The sequence below is a fragment of the Stegastes partitus genome, unplaced genomic scaffold (assembly GCF_000690725.1).
Source record: "Stegastes partitus isolate 25-593 unplaced genomic scaffold, Stegastes_partitus-1.0.2 Scaffold206, whole genome shotgun sequence".
NCBI classification, from domain to species: Eukaryota; Metazoa; Chordata; class Actinopteri; family Pomacentridae; genus Stegastes; species Stegastes partitus.
Window position 1 is genome coordinate 123,501 of NW_007577937.1, and position 16,317 is coordinate 139,817.

General features: G+C 41.6%; 1 protein-coding gene across 2 annotated transcripts in view; it reads right to left on the bottom strand.

Moving 5' to 3' along the window:
* Positions 1-16,317, bottom strand: part of LOC103356500 (neurexin-1a-like) — a 153,400-nt gene that overhangs the window by 88,039 nt on the left and 49,044 nt on the right. The window contains exon 1 of one of the 2 annotated variants that reach the window (XM_008280660.1): positions 12,377-12,724. The exons of the other annotated variant lie outside the window; for it this stretch is intronic. Coding sequence (XP_008278882.1) covers positions 12,377-12,617 — 241 coding nt within the window. The 5' untranslated portion in view covers positions 12,618-12,724. Of the gene's footprint in view, positions 1-12,376; positions 12,725-16,317 lie in introns of those variants that run through there. 2 annotated transcript variants of the gene reach the window in all.

The following is a 16,317-nucleotide window of genomic DNA, read 5'->3' on the forward strand; positions in this document are numbered from 1 at the left end:
GAATAGAAAAACTGAGAGAAGTACTTCGCTGTGACATGCCATTCTGTTCTGAATTGAATTAAAGCCTGAATTTGTGATATATACTTTAAATTACTTTATTCTACAAGTCCCCTTAGTGTCAGATTTGATAAAAATTGAACAAAAAAATGAAAAAAAGAAACAAACTGTGCACGTATGGACAACTAGGCAGCCAGAAGTGACAACAATTCAAGGACTTATTAGCTGAAATGGGCTGAACTGCAGGATGTGTTAAGACAAAGCAGATAGGAAACAAATGAAACATATGAGTAATATAATATCTATAGTTTGTACAGTCACCATTTTTGAGTATTGGTAACATCTTTGGACAGTTGGAAAAATGTTGTGCATGTGGATTGTCGTGGAAAATAAATATAAAAATTCAATGTATACCTACACAAAGGACATTTTTGAGTTCCTCTGTCTCAAGCTGTAGCTGTGCTGTTTTCATAAAGGCTCAGGACTTTATACTGCAGTCAGAAATGAGTCTAAGTGAAGAAGAGACTTAAATATGTACCACTATTTTGTTTTAATTCACCAGAGAAAGGAAGTCTATTTGGGATTTTCTCAAATCTTGTACAACCTCAAGAGTAAACGTGAACAACTTCTAATCGGTAAGACTCTTGTTTGCGAGTTTTGTGTGACAGCAAAGGTGTTGTCTTACAAAATTACATTACTGTAACAGCTACAATGTGACATTTTCTGTTAAACTTAAATGTCTGCATTGATATTTTCTGTGTCTGTTCAGCCACAAAAGTGACTTTCCCATCAATCTTGTCTCTTTTCACTTCTGCCAATTTTTTTGTTCGCTGCTGCTATTGTAAATGTGAAACATCTGTTCTGTAAACCAGAGGACGCGTCCCTGGATAGTCCTACATTGTAAGCACTGTACTTTCCTGTCGGTGCATGGTGAGGCTTTGTGTTGGCGAGGTGACATTTCTGTCAAGGCTTTTCTTGTTTGGTGTTCTGGCGACATGCTGTGAACTTTACTGCTCCAAAGTAGGAGGAGAGGAGCCATTGTATTAACTGCTTTGGCTTGTCTCGCTCACCATCTGAATCCACGTTGAACGCGGTGTGCTGCACTGCAGTCACATTTCTGTGCTACTTTATCAAATCATGTGTGCATGTACGGATACTACTCATAGACTTACCAAGTCCTTTTGTGGATATGTAGGCCAATTTGACTTTGATGTAATTCCCTCAAGCAGTAAAAAATAGCTTAATTTTTTCACTCCAAGCAAATCCACATGTGGCTGTACTCTGAATAAGGAACAGGCTGGTGGATGCACCTTTCCCAAAGCCACACTGTCCCTGGAGCTGGCTGCTGGTTCCATTTGGCTCTTCACCTAATGTCAATGAACCATTTCTTTCATTTCGCAATGAAGCTCTTAGCACCAGAGCAGCTCAGTGCCCTAATATGTTATCTCCTCCCAAGCTAATTAAATTTAGTGCCATAAATTCGCTTGTGGCAATTTTGCACCTTTTGCACAAGGACACGGGTTTCCTCTTGAGAGAGCTTTTTTATTTTTTTTTTCATGGTAGATCCCTTTTGTACTGTGCATCAGATTTGCCTGAGCTTTGTAGCACAGAGCACACCGACTTGACCGGCACTGAAAAACACATCTATGGAAAAAATTAGTCTGACCTCTTGCCAAGAGTGCCACATGTGCACTGTGAATGTCTGGTCATGACAGAAGTCAGTTTCTACGCCCTCTGCCACAGCTTTTGTTTGTCCAGTGATGTACGAAAATAGAGCCCTCAGTATTTGGGACAGGACTACTGGGTTAAAGAGGTCAACTCAGGATGAAAAATATTCAAATTATTTAAATGAAAATGTCAAAAATGATTACTTTTAAGTCAAGGGAGCATGCTGTGGTTGCTCCAAGATGGCAATGTTAAATGCAGTCTGGTCTCAAGCTTGTAACTTATGCAGGCTTGTTATAGCTTTTGCTTAACCTTTATCTGGAACACTAAAATACCCTTTTTAGTCTAGTTTTTGTCCTTAGTTGACTCCTGCCTTTATTTTAATGTTTAGCTTTCATGGTGGGTTTGTGCTGCTCTTAGAAAAGGGTTTCACAGTGTGAAGGTGACTGTTGCGGTATATTTGTAGTATCTGAATGGAGTTACAAGAATTCACAAAACATGTTTACTCTTGTACTCACTGCCTTGTCTTCACTAAACAATTAAAAAGGAGCAACAATAATTATTTGAAAGCAATTTATTACAATCATTTTAGTAATTATAGCATTAGATTGTTCTTTTTTAAAAGAAGAAAAAAAACAAAACAAAAACAATGCCTGCAGAAAAAAGGGCAAACAGATCTTGCTGTCAGGTGCCACAGTTGTGTTTGACATAACCAAATGCTTTGACGTGTTGGGTGATTAATTGCCTGTCACCTTTGACTGGCAGCCTCTGTATGTTGGATTAATTAAGTACAGAGAACAACAGCAGCTCTGAAAATATGAGAGCAGTTGTTCTTGTTAGTTGTTAGGAGTCGCCTTTTACAGCACAGCTTCTGGTTGTCCGTCTTGCGGGTACGAATGAAAGAAATTCTGCTGGACAATGAGAACTGGAAAGCGAGGTACAGTGGATGCAGCTCGATCCCTGTGGCCTGCCCTCAAACCCAATCTTTATTTCTATATCTGTCCATTGTTCCATTGCAGTATAGCGAGGTCCTTTCAACAATTTAAACCTCATTCTCAAACGTTGATCCTGGAAAAAAAAAAAAAAAGCCATTCTCCATCTTCACTGGTGTGTGAGCAGCCCTTTGGGAGACTAAAAAGACTATGGATTGTTGACTTGTCTTAATCCTCTCTCAGCACAAACAACTGCCTCCCTTATAATAGGATAGACAGTCAGAACAGAACCAGCAGGCATGGAAAAAGGTTTCATCACAGGTTGAAGCTGGAACAATCCTGTGCAACGCACAACTCAAATGACAGCAGAACTAACTTTTGATGTGATCATTTAAATTAAACATGAGGAGCTAGGATTCCCTCAAAGAGATGAAAACACAGGATCGTGTGAGAATCCCGTCCATTTTATACATTATTTCAGTTCTGCTACAGTGCAGAGCCAAAACATTTATTGTTGCGAGCATGGGGTAGGAACTCGAAGCAATTTTGCCAGCCAGTCTATAACTGCTGCAGTTCTGTCGTGAACCTAACTCATAACATAAAATACTGCATACTACTGCACACTGCCACATTCTGCTTCGCTTCTTGCCACGTTTCTCTCTCATTTTTTTCCCCCCCTCTCTTTTTTAAGTGATAAATCCTCCCTTCAGTCTTTATCAGAAGGCTCGAGCTAAGCTATTCTCTTTGCAGTCAGCAGAAAGCAGAGTGGACAGAGGTGCTAAATCAACCCCGAGTGCAGACTGCCTGCTTATTTTGTGTTGGCTTAATAAGTCTGGGCATATTGGCATATATACAGCACAGTCGATACAAACTTTTACAGTTCATTGCTCGGAGACTAATCTTCACCACTGGCCAATAGTGGATCGCTTATATCTACAGTTTGGAATAGAGATATAATATAAACCTATGCTAATACAACATACTTTACCTTGATGCGCAAGAGTATTTCAACAGCAAAAAGAAATATGTTTGACTGACAATTACAACTGCAATTATATAAAAACTGATTTGCAGAATAATGAATAACCCTAAGGAAAACATGAATAATAAACAGCTGCATATGAAAAAAGAATTTAAAGTCCTTATGCAGTCACCCTTACTCTTTCGGCTGGACTAGGCAAATATTCTAATTAGCCCCTTTCCACAGTATTGTTTTAACAATATCCAGTGACCTATAAGCCTTAAGCTCCTTCTAATGAAGACAATCCCAAAGCAGCAATTCCGCATAGGACAGCTGACAGTGTCCAACCTGCCTTCATAAGCTGCAAAGGATTAATCCTCTCCCTCTCTCCCCCCTTTCTCTCCCTGCTTTGCTAATTTGATGTAATTAAATTAAGTGGAGACTAAAAGTGGGGCATTGCTGCTTGCCCCCATGATTGGTCATCCTTATTAGAGGGTATAAGATACAGGCTCCAAAATTATAGGAGCAACGAAACCTAATAAACACAGGGAGAGAGAGGAAAACATAGTAGCACTTAAGTCAGACCTCAAGGCGAGTACAGTACAAAATGACCGCACCAAAGACTGAAGGAGGGAGAGAAACAGAGGAATAGAAAAAAAAAAAGAAGACGCATTGATTGGAGCAGTTTCATGTATATTTTTTTCTTTCTGCAAGGTACAACTGAAAAAACAAATGTAATAATGTATCCAGCTTTACGGTAGATTTAAAGGCTTCGATTTGTTCAAATTATTCCTAATACAATACTAAAATGCCATATGTGAGCTAATAAGCTAATAATCTGCAATCTAAATTAGCAAGTGTTTCAGCAAATTCTGTGACCTGATTAGGAATTTCAGCTACATTGTGCCTGCAAATGTTTTCATCCTACACTGTGTGTTATGGGCTTTTTATAGGCTGTGTGCGTGTTAATTTCAATTTCAATTTTCATGCTGTTAATCAAAATTGAAACCCAATAATAGCTATAGGGTAACTGGGTCTATCTGTGGAGCGCCAACACCTCATCTGGCAATACTTGGAGCACAATTTGGTAGTGTACATAAAAAAAATATCCGATGTGACATTATGGCTGAAATTCTATGAGGTTATTGGATCTGATGTGAGAATTCAGCATTTACTTTTCTCTTTGCTCTGATTAAGCAAAAAAAAACCAAACAAAAAAAGGGAATCCAACACAAAAAGACTGACACTTTACAAGATATTCACTTGATTTGATTCCTTTACTCATTCTAGCCTCATATTAGCTTTAACTCAACTTCCTGAATATTGTTTACAGGCTTCAAGACCTCTTTCGACACGCATACGCTATGACGCATTAAGACCCGTCTCTTGAGTAGCCCTACAGTATCCATAGTCTGACAGAAATTACGAATCAAGAAATCTACCTCCTGTAACAGACTGTTGCAGCACTCCGCCATATTTCATCCTCACACTGCTCTGAAGAGATAAGCCTTCACCTCATCATGACGGCGCCCCGGGGTAGCCAAACCAACCACCCTCGCTCTTCATGGCAGGGGACCATCAATTCATGGTTGAGGTAAAGTTCTACCCCCTGGGCTGGTAACATTATGCCATGAATGCTCAGTCGACCAGTGTCACTCACACCCTTCTTGCCCCCTCCTCGGCCCCGCTCACTTCCCCTAAGTCCTAAGTGATACATGAGCCCCTGCCTTGTGGAGCAGAATGGCCCATCCAGGCAGAGCTGACAAGACCCAGTGTCTTAATGGAGCAATACACCAAACGGGCCCTTTGTTACCCTGACCAGCTGCATATCTGCCTCCCCCGCCAACAGCCTTGGCTCTCATAGAAGTGTCTCACAGTATCGACAGCTTCTAATTTACTCTCTCATCATCACTTGCCTCATTTGCTCCTCAGACACAATGCTCTCTTTCTCTCGGTTCAGGTCAGCCATTTTGTTTGCCAGCAATTTGTTGATTAGATTTTTTTTTCTGCATCCAGTGTTTAATTTGCGTGCCAGCCAACCGACGTATCAAAGTTAGACTTAAGGAAAAATCAAGCATCAGTCAATTCTCTGTGTTTTCATTAAAAGCCTGTTTGACTGATTACATGCCATCCTGACATCAGTGCATTATTTAGTTTCAGCGTGTCTGCGCGCTAGCATGTGCCGAACATCACAGCCTCCAAATGGTCTCTAGAAGCTGTTGTCTTCTCTATTAGAGAGCCAACAGATGTGGAGTATGACTGCAGTTCTAATTACTGAAAAAGACAAGTGTGGGGGATAATTACACAGTGGAAGTGAGGCAGAAAACAGAGTCCGGGGCCAAAGCTCTGATCTGAGACTAGAGACAACTCGCGCTGCCCATCACCATATGCAGCCCAAACTGCATCAGCACAAATACTGCTCTCACAAAGAACCTGCTTTAAGAACAGACAGAGATACTGTGTTTTATTGAGCACAATTCAACATTAGCATTATTTGCAAAAGCAAATGATATAGTAGTCTGTATTTTAGCTGAATACTTATAAAATGCTTGCAAGGTCGCATCTAAAAAAAGAAAAAAGAAAAAAAGATTTAAGACTTTGCATCTCTATACATTGAAGGGGAAATATCACGTTAAAGCACTCTGTAATGTCCTTTTTATTTCTCAAGTCACTGCTTCAGGTGGCGTGAATGTGCAGTGGATCCCTTAAAAATAGAGCACAAACAACACTTTAAATCTAGCAGTCACTGTTTAACACATTTAGGTTGATGCACAAACTGCACTGGCAAAATCTTGCAAAGGAAAAATATAACATCACATATATTAGAAAACAAATGCAAATAAAATGTGCCCTGTACCTCTTATATTACACGACAAAACATGTCTATTACACAGGCTAATTTTCATGTTGTCTCTGTACGACACTGCTTCATTTTTTTTTACTGTTTATTCTTTTTGTAAGCCGTACCCGCGAGACAACAAGACGGCAGGCCTTGGCCTTAATTGCAGGATTAAACATCTGCTTTGCCTATTGCTGAGTAGCCTCACTTTGTAAGTAAGCTCGCTAAGTGGTGAGATATTATTTAATTAGCTGCATATCTTATGGAAATGATACTGTACAATAAAATTCATCTGGAGAAGATCAAGAGGAGAAAAAAGAAAAAAAAAAAAGATCCCCAGAAATAAACACACTGCATGTGTTGTCGAGGTGAGAGGGAGTTTTTGTCGTGCAGCAAAGCTACTGCCTTTGCAATTTATATACAGCTCTGCCTCCCCCTTATCAACAGGCAATGTAGGAAGACCATAAGAGAGCTGTGCTGTCCTCTATCTCACACCAATACCACGTATCTACAAACAAATAAATATATAAACACAGAAAAAAAAGGAATGTGCGTGGGTATGCATTGTATTTCCACACTGTGTTGCAAAATATATGCTAATATTAGCTTGCACTTAGGTGTTAGGCAGGCGTGTTTTTATCAGCCCCTGCCAGCAGGCCTGAGGCTCTAAGAGATGGAAGGAGCAATGAGGAAGGTGAAATCCCACACAATCCTATTAGAGTGGATTAGGGGGCAGCTTTTTTTTTCTGTTGCCACTCTGCTGCAGGTGAGCAATTGTAAATTGCAAAGAAAGAATAGTTATGACATGGCTGGTTCTTACAGGGGCCTCCTATTGTGACACAGGGCAGCCATTCTCTTTCTAAACCTTTTATTTTTTGAGGCTATCATTAAGCCAACATACATGATAATAAAGTTGTTAGGTAATGATTTGTAAGCTAAGAATAATTATAAAGCTGTCAATCAAACCACCCACACAGAAAGATGAGGATGGAAGTTTTTTTTTCCTTTTTCCCTCCCAAAACAGTTGTGTGAAATTTAAGCAGAGGCTTGTTATCGATCGGATGATCAATGGCAATCATACATTTTCGTCTTTTGCAAGCTGGCTTTCACAGAAACCCATACTCTGTGGCCTCCCCTGTGGTTGAGGTTATCAGGTTGACAGATTCCACCCTCATCCTGTGTTTTTTTTTTTTTTTTTCTTCCTATGACCTTTCCCAGAACCAATTAGCCCATTATTACATGCGTTTTCACTGTACAGCTGAAACTACTGTACTTTACTCCATTTTTATACCTTCCAAGTGCACACTTATCTCCATGACCCCTTTTAAATTCGAACCAATGATATGTTATCCTATATCAATGAAACCTTCCCCAACGTGCAGATCTGCATATCGCTTACAGTTCCCGCATTCACACTTGGTATTTGACGGTGATTCAAAGTGATCAAAGACGATCTGGTGGAGTCTTGTCTCTTTGTGTGTGCAGAAAACTTGTGTGTGTTTCTTACTGAGCACGCATGAGATGTACATACAGGTTTGACTGGCATGGAGATGGCTGCTGCCTCATTATGATGACAGAGAATGAGGCGTCTCTGGGGTGACTGAACTCAATTCAGATTGGATAAAAAAAGAAAAAAGAAAAAAAAGGGCTTTTTCATTCTTGATATTCACTTTATTTATTTCAGTTCATCTATATTTATTTATTTATTTATTCCTTTCTTTTGTCACTCCCCTTTATAGAGGGAATCAGAATGGACAGTGGAGAAGTTGTTTCATTAGCGTCTTTAACAACTTGACCTCCACTACGGCTGCATCATTCTTCCACAGCCCTTAAATCTATCCATGAGAGTCCCTCATTTTTCAGTTCATCTAACGATACCCACGTTTTTCTGCATGTGGTGCAGCCTGTCAGTGTTACAGCGACATAGCATTACGGATTGCAGCATTAACAGAAGTGTGAAATTAACACTGCACTCTGGAATATTTAAGATTTCACTGCACAAAGATACTTTGTCCTTTTCATTTCAATGCAAAACTGATTGGTTTCCTGCATCACACTTGCAGATGCCACATGTTTTAAACACTAGCAAGTAACCAGACAACTACTCATTTGAAGTATATATATTTTTTTGTAAAAATACCTTCAGAGCAAGAAAGCCAGAGGAGTAAACAGACAGGATGAACAAGAAAAAGAGGTATGTGATGAAAGAAGATGCTGTTAATGATGAATCACTAAGTGCCTCATGGGTAAAGAGCTCCCTGACTCAAACTCATCCAGGACCTATGCATGTGAGGGGACCAGACATCCCCTTGAGTCAAAGGAGGGGGGCACTTTTTCTCTCTCTCCCTTCCCATCTTCTGAGTCTCTAATCCGAAACCAGACACATTACTCAGCCGACCTCTCCCTGCCCACCGCACGCACAGTCAGGTCTCATTTCCCTTCATGCCAACCATAGCCTGGTCACCACTGAAACCACACAGACCACTGCAGGCACAAAAGGCTGCCCACTCTGTCTGCTTGGATGGGCTCTGTGGACCAGCGAGGTAGCTGGGGGTGGGTTAGGCGGAGTGGTCAAGATGGGATGAAATGCAGGGAAGTAGGAAGGAAGGAAGGAAGGAAATCGTGGAGGAAAAGAACGAGAAAGTATCATGAGATGCAAGTAGGTTAAAGACCTGAAGCAAATAAAAAAGGGGGTGTTCTCGTAGATCAGAGGAAGAGGAGAATGAAACGACTGCAATCTTCACTCTCTCATTCGTGGGTCAATAACTGCCTATGCTCCCTCTAGAGCAGAGGAACATGTACTCAGATCCGTATCGGGGCAGCTATCATCTCCGCTGCCTCACAGAAGCAAAGATACTGTCATCCCCACACTATCGCGGAATGACATCAGCTCAGAGACATGGGAGTAATTATATTATACAAGCCCAAAACACACCGGCAGCAAGGCAACACCAGAGACCATCAACTTTCTCACTCTTTTTTTTTCTTCTTCTTTCTTTCCCTTCTTCTTTTCTTTCTTCACTCTTCGTCTCTGTTGGTCTTCGCTCGCTATCTCCTTTTGTTTCTTCCCCCTATCTTCCCCCACTCATCTGTTCTCTGCAGCAGCGCCAGCACCAACGTTCACCATCTCTAATCCGTTCAACCATTAGCTCTGAAGCTGGAGAGCATTCAAATTGATCATAATCACTTAAATTGCTTCACCGACTTTGATCAAAAACCGCCGAGTTTTAAAATACAAAAGGCATTTGTGCAGAAGTTGACAGAGCAGGTGCGATGTGGGGGTCTTCCCTCAGAAGTGCATTGCATAATGATCACATATCTGGAGGTTGACTGTTAAACATATGGGCGGTATTTCTGAGAGGATGGTGCTCTCACACGTGTGCAGCATCGGCAGCAAGTGAGAACGTGGCTGGTATGTTTTTACTCACACGGCAGAAATTGTCACATCACTTTGTATCACTGACTTCTGCATTTGCCAATACAAGTTAGAAACAGAAATACCTCGAGAATCAATTTTCTCATTAACCACTGATTCATAGTTTAGGCTATATATAAAAAAAAATAAAAAAAATCCTATTGATCAGATCATTTCATCTATCCACTCCCAATAAATAAGAACAGCAGGTACAGAAGAAAATATGATAACCTAGTTATCCAGTGTATTGAGTACCGTATCTATCTCTGAAAGAAAGAAGAGTATCACCTCTGGGAGTCTATCTATGATGAATGGTAGGTCTGCTACTCAGAGTTGATATTGTCTGAACCTCATTACTGCTAGCCCTAAACAAACAATGCATCACACTCCAACTCAATTTCATACATCCTGACCATGGTAATTTTCTTTTTCTTTCCACATAAATCATAGACAGACATTCAAGTTCAATACGAAGGAAACAAAGAATGTTTTCTCTTACAGTATGCTGACATATATATGCGTGTGTGTATACATCCTGAAATCACTTACAAGAATGTGTACACCCTGACAAGGTTTGGGAGAAATGGATGGATAGCCCACCGTAGATCAGCCCACCACAGGCCAGATGCTAAATTTAGCTACATACTAAGTGAAAAAGAGCATTTTCATGAAGTGGAAACAGAGACAATTTGCATATAGAACTAACTGTCAGCACTCTATTAGCTTTGTTTGGTCTAATCACTTGAGACAATGTTAAATGCACTGTGACAATAACAGTGAAAGGCAGGTACAGTTACATAAGTATTGCAAATAGGATTAGATTTTAACATTGATGATGACACCGAAGCTATGAGAGACACAGGAGGGTGGAGGCCGAGATAAAGAGAGGAACCGACGACAACACCAGGCCAGTTTTTTGTTGTTTTAATGTTTAGGTTTTAAAAATATAAAGCTTGACAACAATACAGCTCGAGTGCTAAATCAAACCTAAAGGGCCATCGGGTCTTGAATTCACAAATTGGACTGAAAAACTTGAGCCTGGCATGTTTAATTGCAGCAGTGAATGGACAGCCCTCGTAAAGAACAAGCCCCATGGAAATGAAACCAATTGCAACACAGCTAAGACAACAATGCTGGGGCTTTACAACAGCAGGCTTTGTCCTGGAGCCAGGTACCATGTTGAACAGCGTGTCTCCCAGTTTGCATTTCTGCACCCTCTGCGCTGATCAACCAAAATTTAATCACGTTACAGAGAAAGCTTTTACTTCAGGCCCCCGCAAGCTCTCACTCGTAATCATAGCACAAAGGTGCAGCTACAACAGCTATGATATTAAGTCATAGAATCTGCCTGAAAGCACCACATGCCCCCAAGGTCCTCGGGGAGAGCAGGAGGCAAACACAGTGTTGTCTGCCCCAGACAGGTCACAGCAGAGTGGCCTAATTGCCTCTCTTGTTGTCTCAGTAGGCTGGCAAACCTCCCATCTCCCTCATCATCACTGAGAAGCACCGACTCCCTCGTTCAAACAGGTTTAACTCTGCTCGCTGATCCAGACTCCAGCCTTGTTTCCCAGTTGCTCCCGCGTCCAATAAAAACATCCTGAAAATGCCAGTGCTGCTCTTGTAATGTAGTTGTCACTCGCAATTTTAATGCGTTGTACCGTTAAACTTTATTATAAGACAGTCCGGAGCATTACGGCTGAGCTTTGTTGTACATTGTTAAACACTGTCTACTCAGTGAAACCCAGAGTATCTCAGCATTACGTCAGTGTTACACCGACAGTGATTACGTCACTCAAAAATGCCTGGGCAGTATATAAAAGCAGAAAAGGAGTATTTTAGTCTTCAAAGTGACTAAACCTCAAGCATTAGCGTCACTCAGAACTTTGGGTGAAATCCACACAGTCGGTCCAAGCGCAGACAAGTACAGCAAAGAAGTGGAAAAAAAAAAAGAAAAGAAAAAAAAACCTGCAGTATTTCTAAAACCATTATCACACATTCTGTATTGAAGCAAGCACACTGCAGTCTGCCACAGATACTTTGGGTGAGAGTTATATAATTCCTCATAGATTCTTTCTCATTTCTGTTCCCTCTTCACTCTTAATGCTTGTGTCATGAACCCTCTTGCCACACAGGGTAAAGGGGCCTCGTCTACACTCCACGCTGGGCAGGGGCCAGGAGTGGCTCGATACCCTGCAGAGCTGGAGGCAACACATCTTTGTCTATTCCAAACACCCAGGGGCAACTTGGAGCGCCACAACGTTCTAATCCTGTCTAATCTGTACACAGTGGAGCATCTGGAGATAGGGATATGGCTAATCTCAGACATGGAGGGCACTTTGCTGAGACAGAAAAAAAAAGGGGATGGGTCTAAGCTAGACTCGCCCTGTCTTACAGAGCTGTGTGTGGATCTTGGGGGATTCTTAAGCGCAAAAAAAAAAAACAGACGATGCTCAGTAATATTTCAGGCTTGAATCAAAAGTTATCAAAGAGTGAACAAAGATTACCAAAAGTTAACACCTCAAGAAGATTAAGAAGTCACAGCGAAAGTAGCGCAAGAAAATACTTACTGTGCCCTGCTCTTAGAGATGCAGGCGATCTGTGGATAGCAATAGGCACAATATGGTGACGCTTGTTTCCATGGGAGAGGTGAATGTGGTGGAGGCTCTCCACAGCACCTGGTTCTGACCCTGCCACAAAGCCCAGGGCAATGATCCACAAGGCCAGATGGGTGATTGAAGCTGAATTCCGGTTTAGGGGCTCTGCAACGGGCCTCAGGGGAGCAAACTGTGTCCTCCAGCCTCTGAACATCTTCCCTGAGTGGCCAGATGAGGCTTCAGATCAAGGTGGAACTTCAGTGAGCCTTACAGCCCCATACTTCTCACCTTGCCAAATCTCACTGCGGCCAGAGACACTTGCACAGATCCACAGAGAAAGAAGAGTGTTTAAAAAAAATAAAAAAAAACAGAAAAGAAAAAGAAGAAGAAGCAAAAGGGACACCACACAAAATGTCGGTTGTGGGAGAAAAAAAAAAAAAAAAGCCTCTTGCTATTCTCCACTGAGTTAAGAAATCCGTAGCAGCACCCAGGTAGATGAAGGAGTATCATAAATCATCATACGAAAACAATCAAAAACATTCACTCAAGAAAATTAGGGCAACCTCAAGCAGCAATGGAGAAATCCCAGCTTGCTCCAATTCCCCTTAGTTCCCTTGTTCTCTCTGTTTCTCTCTTTATCCTTCTGTTAAGCTCTCACAAAATTAGAAACATCTTCCCACCATAAAAAAAAAACTGTTAGTATTCCAAAAAAATAAAAAATTCAATTGCCAGGAAAAGAAGAAAGCCTACTTAAGGAGAGACTGAGAGCACCTTTGCAAAGTGGATTTCTTCAGAAAATCAACCCAGACATTCTGAGTTTCCCTCCTTTTCCCCCTCCTGTGGTCTCAAAGGATGTCCAGAGGAATGGGACCATAGTTAAATCCGAGTCTCATTTGCATGTGTCGGACAGCTGCAGCGGCGTGCGGTAGACTGCGAGATTGCACCTGTAAGTTGTGCCAAGTAGCGCACCCGTTCCCCATCTAGAGATATCTGCTCTCAGTGAGACCAAGCGATAGCAACGACAGTACCTGAGAGAGCAGCCCTGGGCAGAAACACACACTCACACACAGGCAGCATCGACAGCGCCGTTCCAGAAGATGTGCGCAAGAGGAAGAAGGGAGAGAGGAGGAGGAGGAGGAGAAGGAGGAGGAGGAGGAGGACGGAGGGAGGGGGAGCCTCAACAGCCAGCCAGGAAGCAGGAGGGAGAGCTGCTATGCAAATGGGCAGCATTCACATAGCGAATCACTGGAGCCTGAGTGCATTGCAGAGGAAGAGCCTATTTAGGCAGAATAGCAGGAATTGAAGCTATGTCCCCCAGCCCTGATTCCTTTCACAGTCTCTCTCTGCTCTCCCTGTTCAGTCTTTTTCAATCCACTCTCCTGTGTGGACATTCTTCAGTAGTGAAAAGAGGAGAGAGCAAGAGAGAGACAGAGAGAGATAGGGAGAGAGAGACAAAAAAAAAAAAAAAAAAAAAAACGAGACGAGACTGAAGGACAGGCTCGATTCATTCCCGTTTCTACTTTTATCATCTCATCTGTCAGCATTCCTCCTCTCACTCTTCTCCCTGTCTTTCTTTTGTGTCTTCCTCCTTTTCTTTCACTGTCTTTAATTTTAGGGAAGTTGACTGATAACAGTCTTGTGGATGTGAAAAATTGAAGCCAAGCAGTCCAACTTAATCCTCGCCTCTCCATCGCCCGGCAGAACTGTTTCCTCTATGTTCTCAACCTCCTGGACTCTGCAGTCTATCGTTAGCAAGATTTTACAAGAGTGATGATGCTGCAGCTCATATACTGTAGGCAACTCTCTCACTCGCTCGCTCTCTCTGTCGCAAACATATGAACACACACATGTATATGTGCACACACACACACACACACACACACACACACACACACACATATGTAAACAAAGCACGCACAGTGCCAGAGCTGGCAGTTGAGAACTGTCCACAGAGAGGGTGCTGAATCTGGGCAAGTCTGCCTCGCCTGCTAATAAAAGACCATTTCTCACAAGAGAGGGAAGGCTGATCGCAGACTCAGTGTGCAGCGGGGTTACAGGAATGTAGAGAACATGTGGACATAAAAGCCCTGCTGATAAACACAATCCGGTTCAGCTGGGAAGTGTGCTCAGTGTTCAGAGTTCAGGACTGGAGAGCACAAGGCTCAGCTGCAGTGTGCCTGCTTCTGTTTGCACACTGGCCATTCAACATCCTCCCCTCGAAACGCTGTGTTCTAAGCTGAAGGGAATAAAAAAAAAAAAAACTGTAAGCACTGCTGAGCTGATCTTTACGGTTTACAGGGAATACACAGGCATTTCATGCCCAAAGAAAGCCAACTTAGCCGGCGTGACACAGAGGATAATATGTCCTTCTCCATTTTCTTTCTCAGTTGACTGTTCACAGAAGCCTCAAGGAAAAGCATGAACCAAACAAATGAACAGTAATGATGAACATTTCAAATGATTTATTTTGAGTACAAATACCAATAGAGAATTGAAAGCTCAGTTCTAAAGGCACGCTTGCTGTAATCTGAATTTGAATGTAGGAAGAAAGATGAGAGCTGACACTTTATTGTTATAAAATGAACATAACCAGTAAGATGACTATAATCTGCCATCTGGCAGGAGTACAGATGAGGATGCCTATTATTTCTCTCTTGTATGTGGGACTGTGCTCCTATATTGCAGTAAAAAGCAAGTACAAACCAGATGCTGCAGACATTAGGCAACTGTGTTGTTCTCACCTTGTAGAATCTCAATAATTTGGTGCAGCCACCTGGTGCTAAAAAGTCAGCAGCATGGAACCACTGCTCTGTTCTCATTTGCAATGGTGAAAAGGAATGTTCCTGTTGAATGTGTTTACACTTTTATAATTATCAGCAGTGCAATCTGCATAATTACACCTAATAAGGCAATCTATCAGGGCTGCTTGCCAAGGACAACAACCTGACTTAGTATGTCCTCAACTGTAAAGTTTTACAGACAAAGGGGACTTTAATTGACAAAGCTACATTTCAGCAAACATAAACGTGTGCATGTGATCACGCTCTCTTAAAGTTTTCACTGGTTGTTTAGTGGTTCGTACTGCAACACCTAAAGTTAATGACATCAGCAGTGAGGTGATACTTTTATCTGGTTTACCATTACTTACTTGTTCATTTGTGCCCCCAAGTGGCAGAAATCTAAAGTGCATAGAAGGTGTTCACATTTATCAAAAAGCCACCAGCTTATGCCTTGCATATCCAGGACAGAAGAAGAATGTTAGTATTCAGCATGATTAAATATTAGAACTGTTGCTAAAAGCCTTATGAGTGCATCATCATTCCAGATATTCAAGCTGTAAAAGAAGACAATGTGCTGCAATTTGTCTGATCGATTCCTATAAGATAACGTCAAACAGGATACCACTACAGATTTAGGATGATGCCCTTTGCTCTAATTGTTTTCCTGAAAAATTGAATAACTGAACTATAAGAAGGGGGAGAAACTGAGGCCGTGCATATCGCTTCAGGGAAAACATTCACAACTAAATTCCTTCTGCCTGCACAAAAGCAAACACCTGGGACCACGATATAAACTAATTTCAGCACAGTTAGAGATCTCAGCTGCTTTAACCAGATGATTGTAGAGCGTTGGCCGCAAAATGAGAAAATCCTTTTCTACAAGTAAACTTTCCCCATTAAAGAGCGTTTGTTGATTTCCCATTGTGTTGTGACTCCAGTTCCTGTTAGTGAGATGTCTTCTTGACAGAGAGCCAAAAACAGCTTGTCTTTGTTTCCATTTAAGACCCAAAGGATTGTGTCTCTGATGCATGTGATGCTTTGAGCACATTTCCCCTTTTGGATCTACATCTCTCTCGTTTTCTTTGTTTATTTTTAAGGCATAGAGAGTTATCTAAAAAGCAAACAGGAAAAATT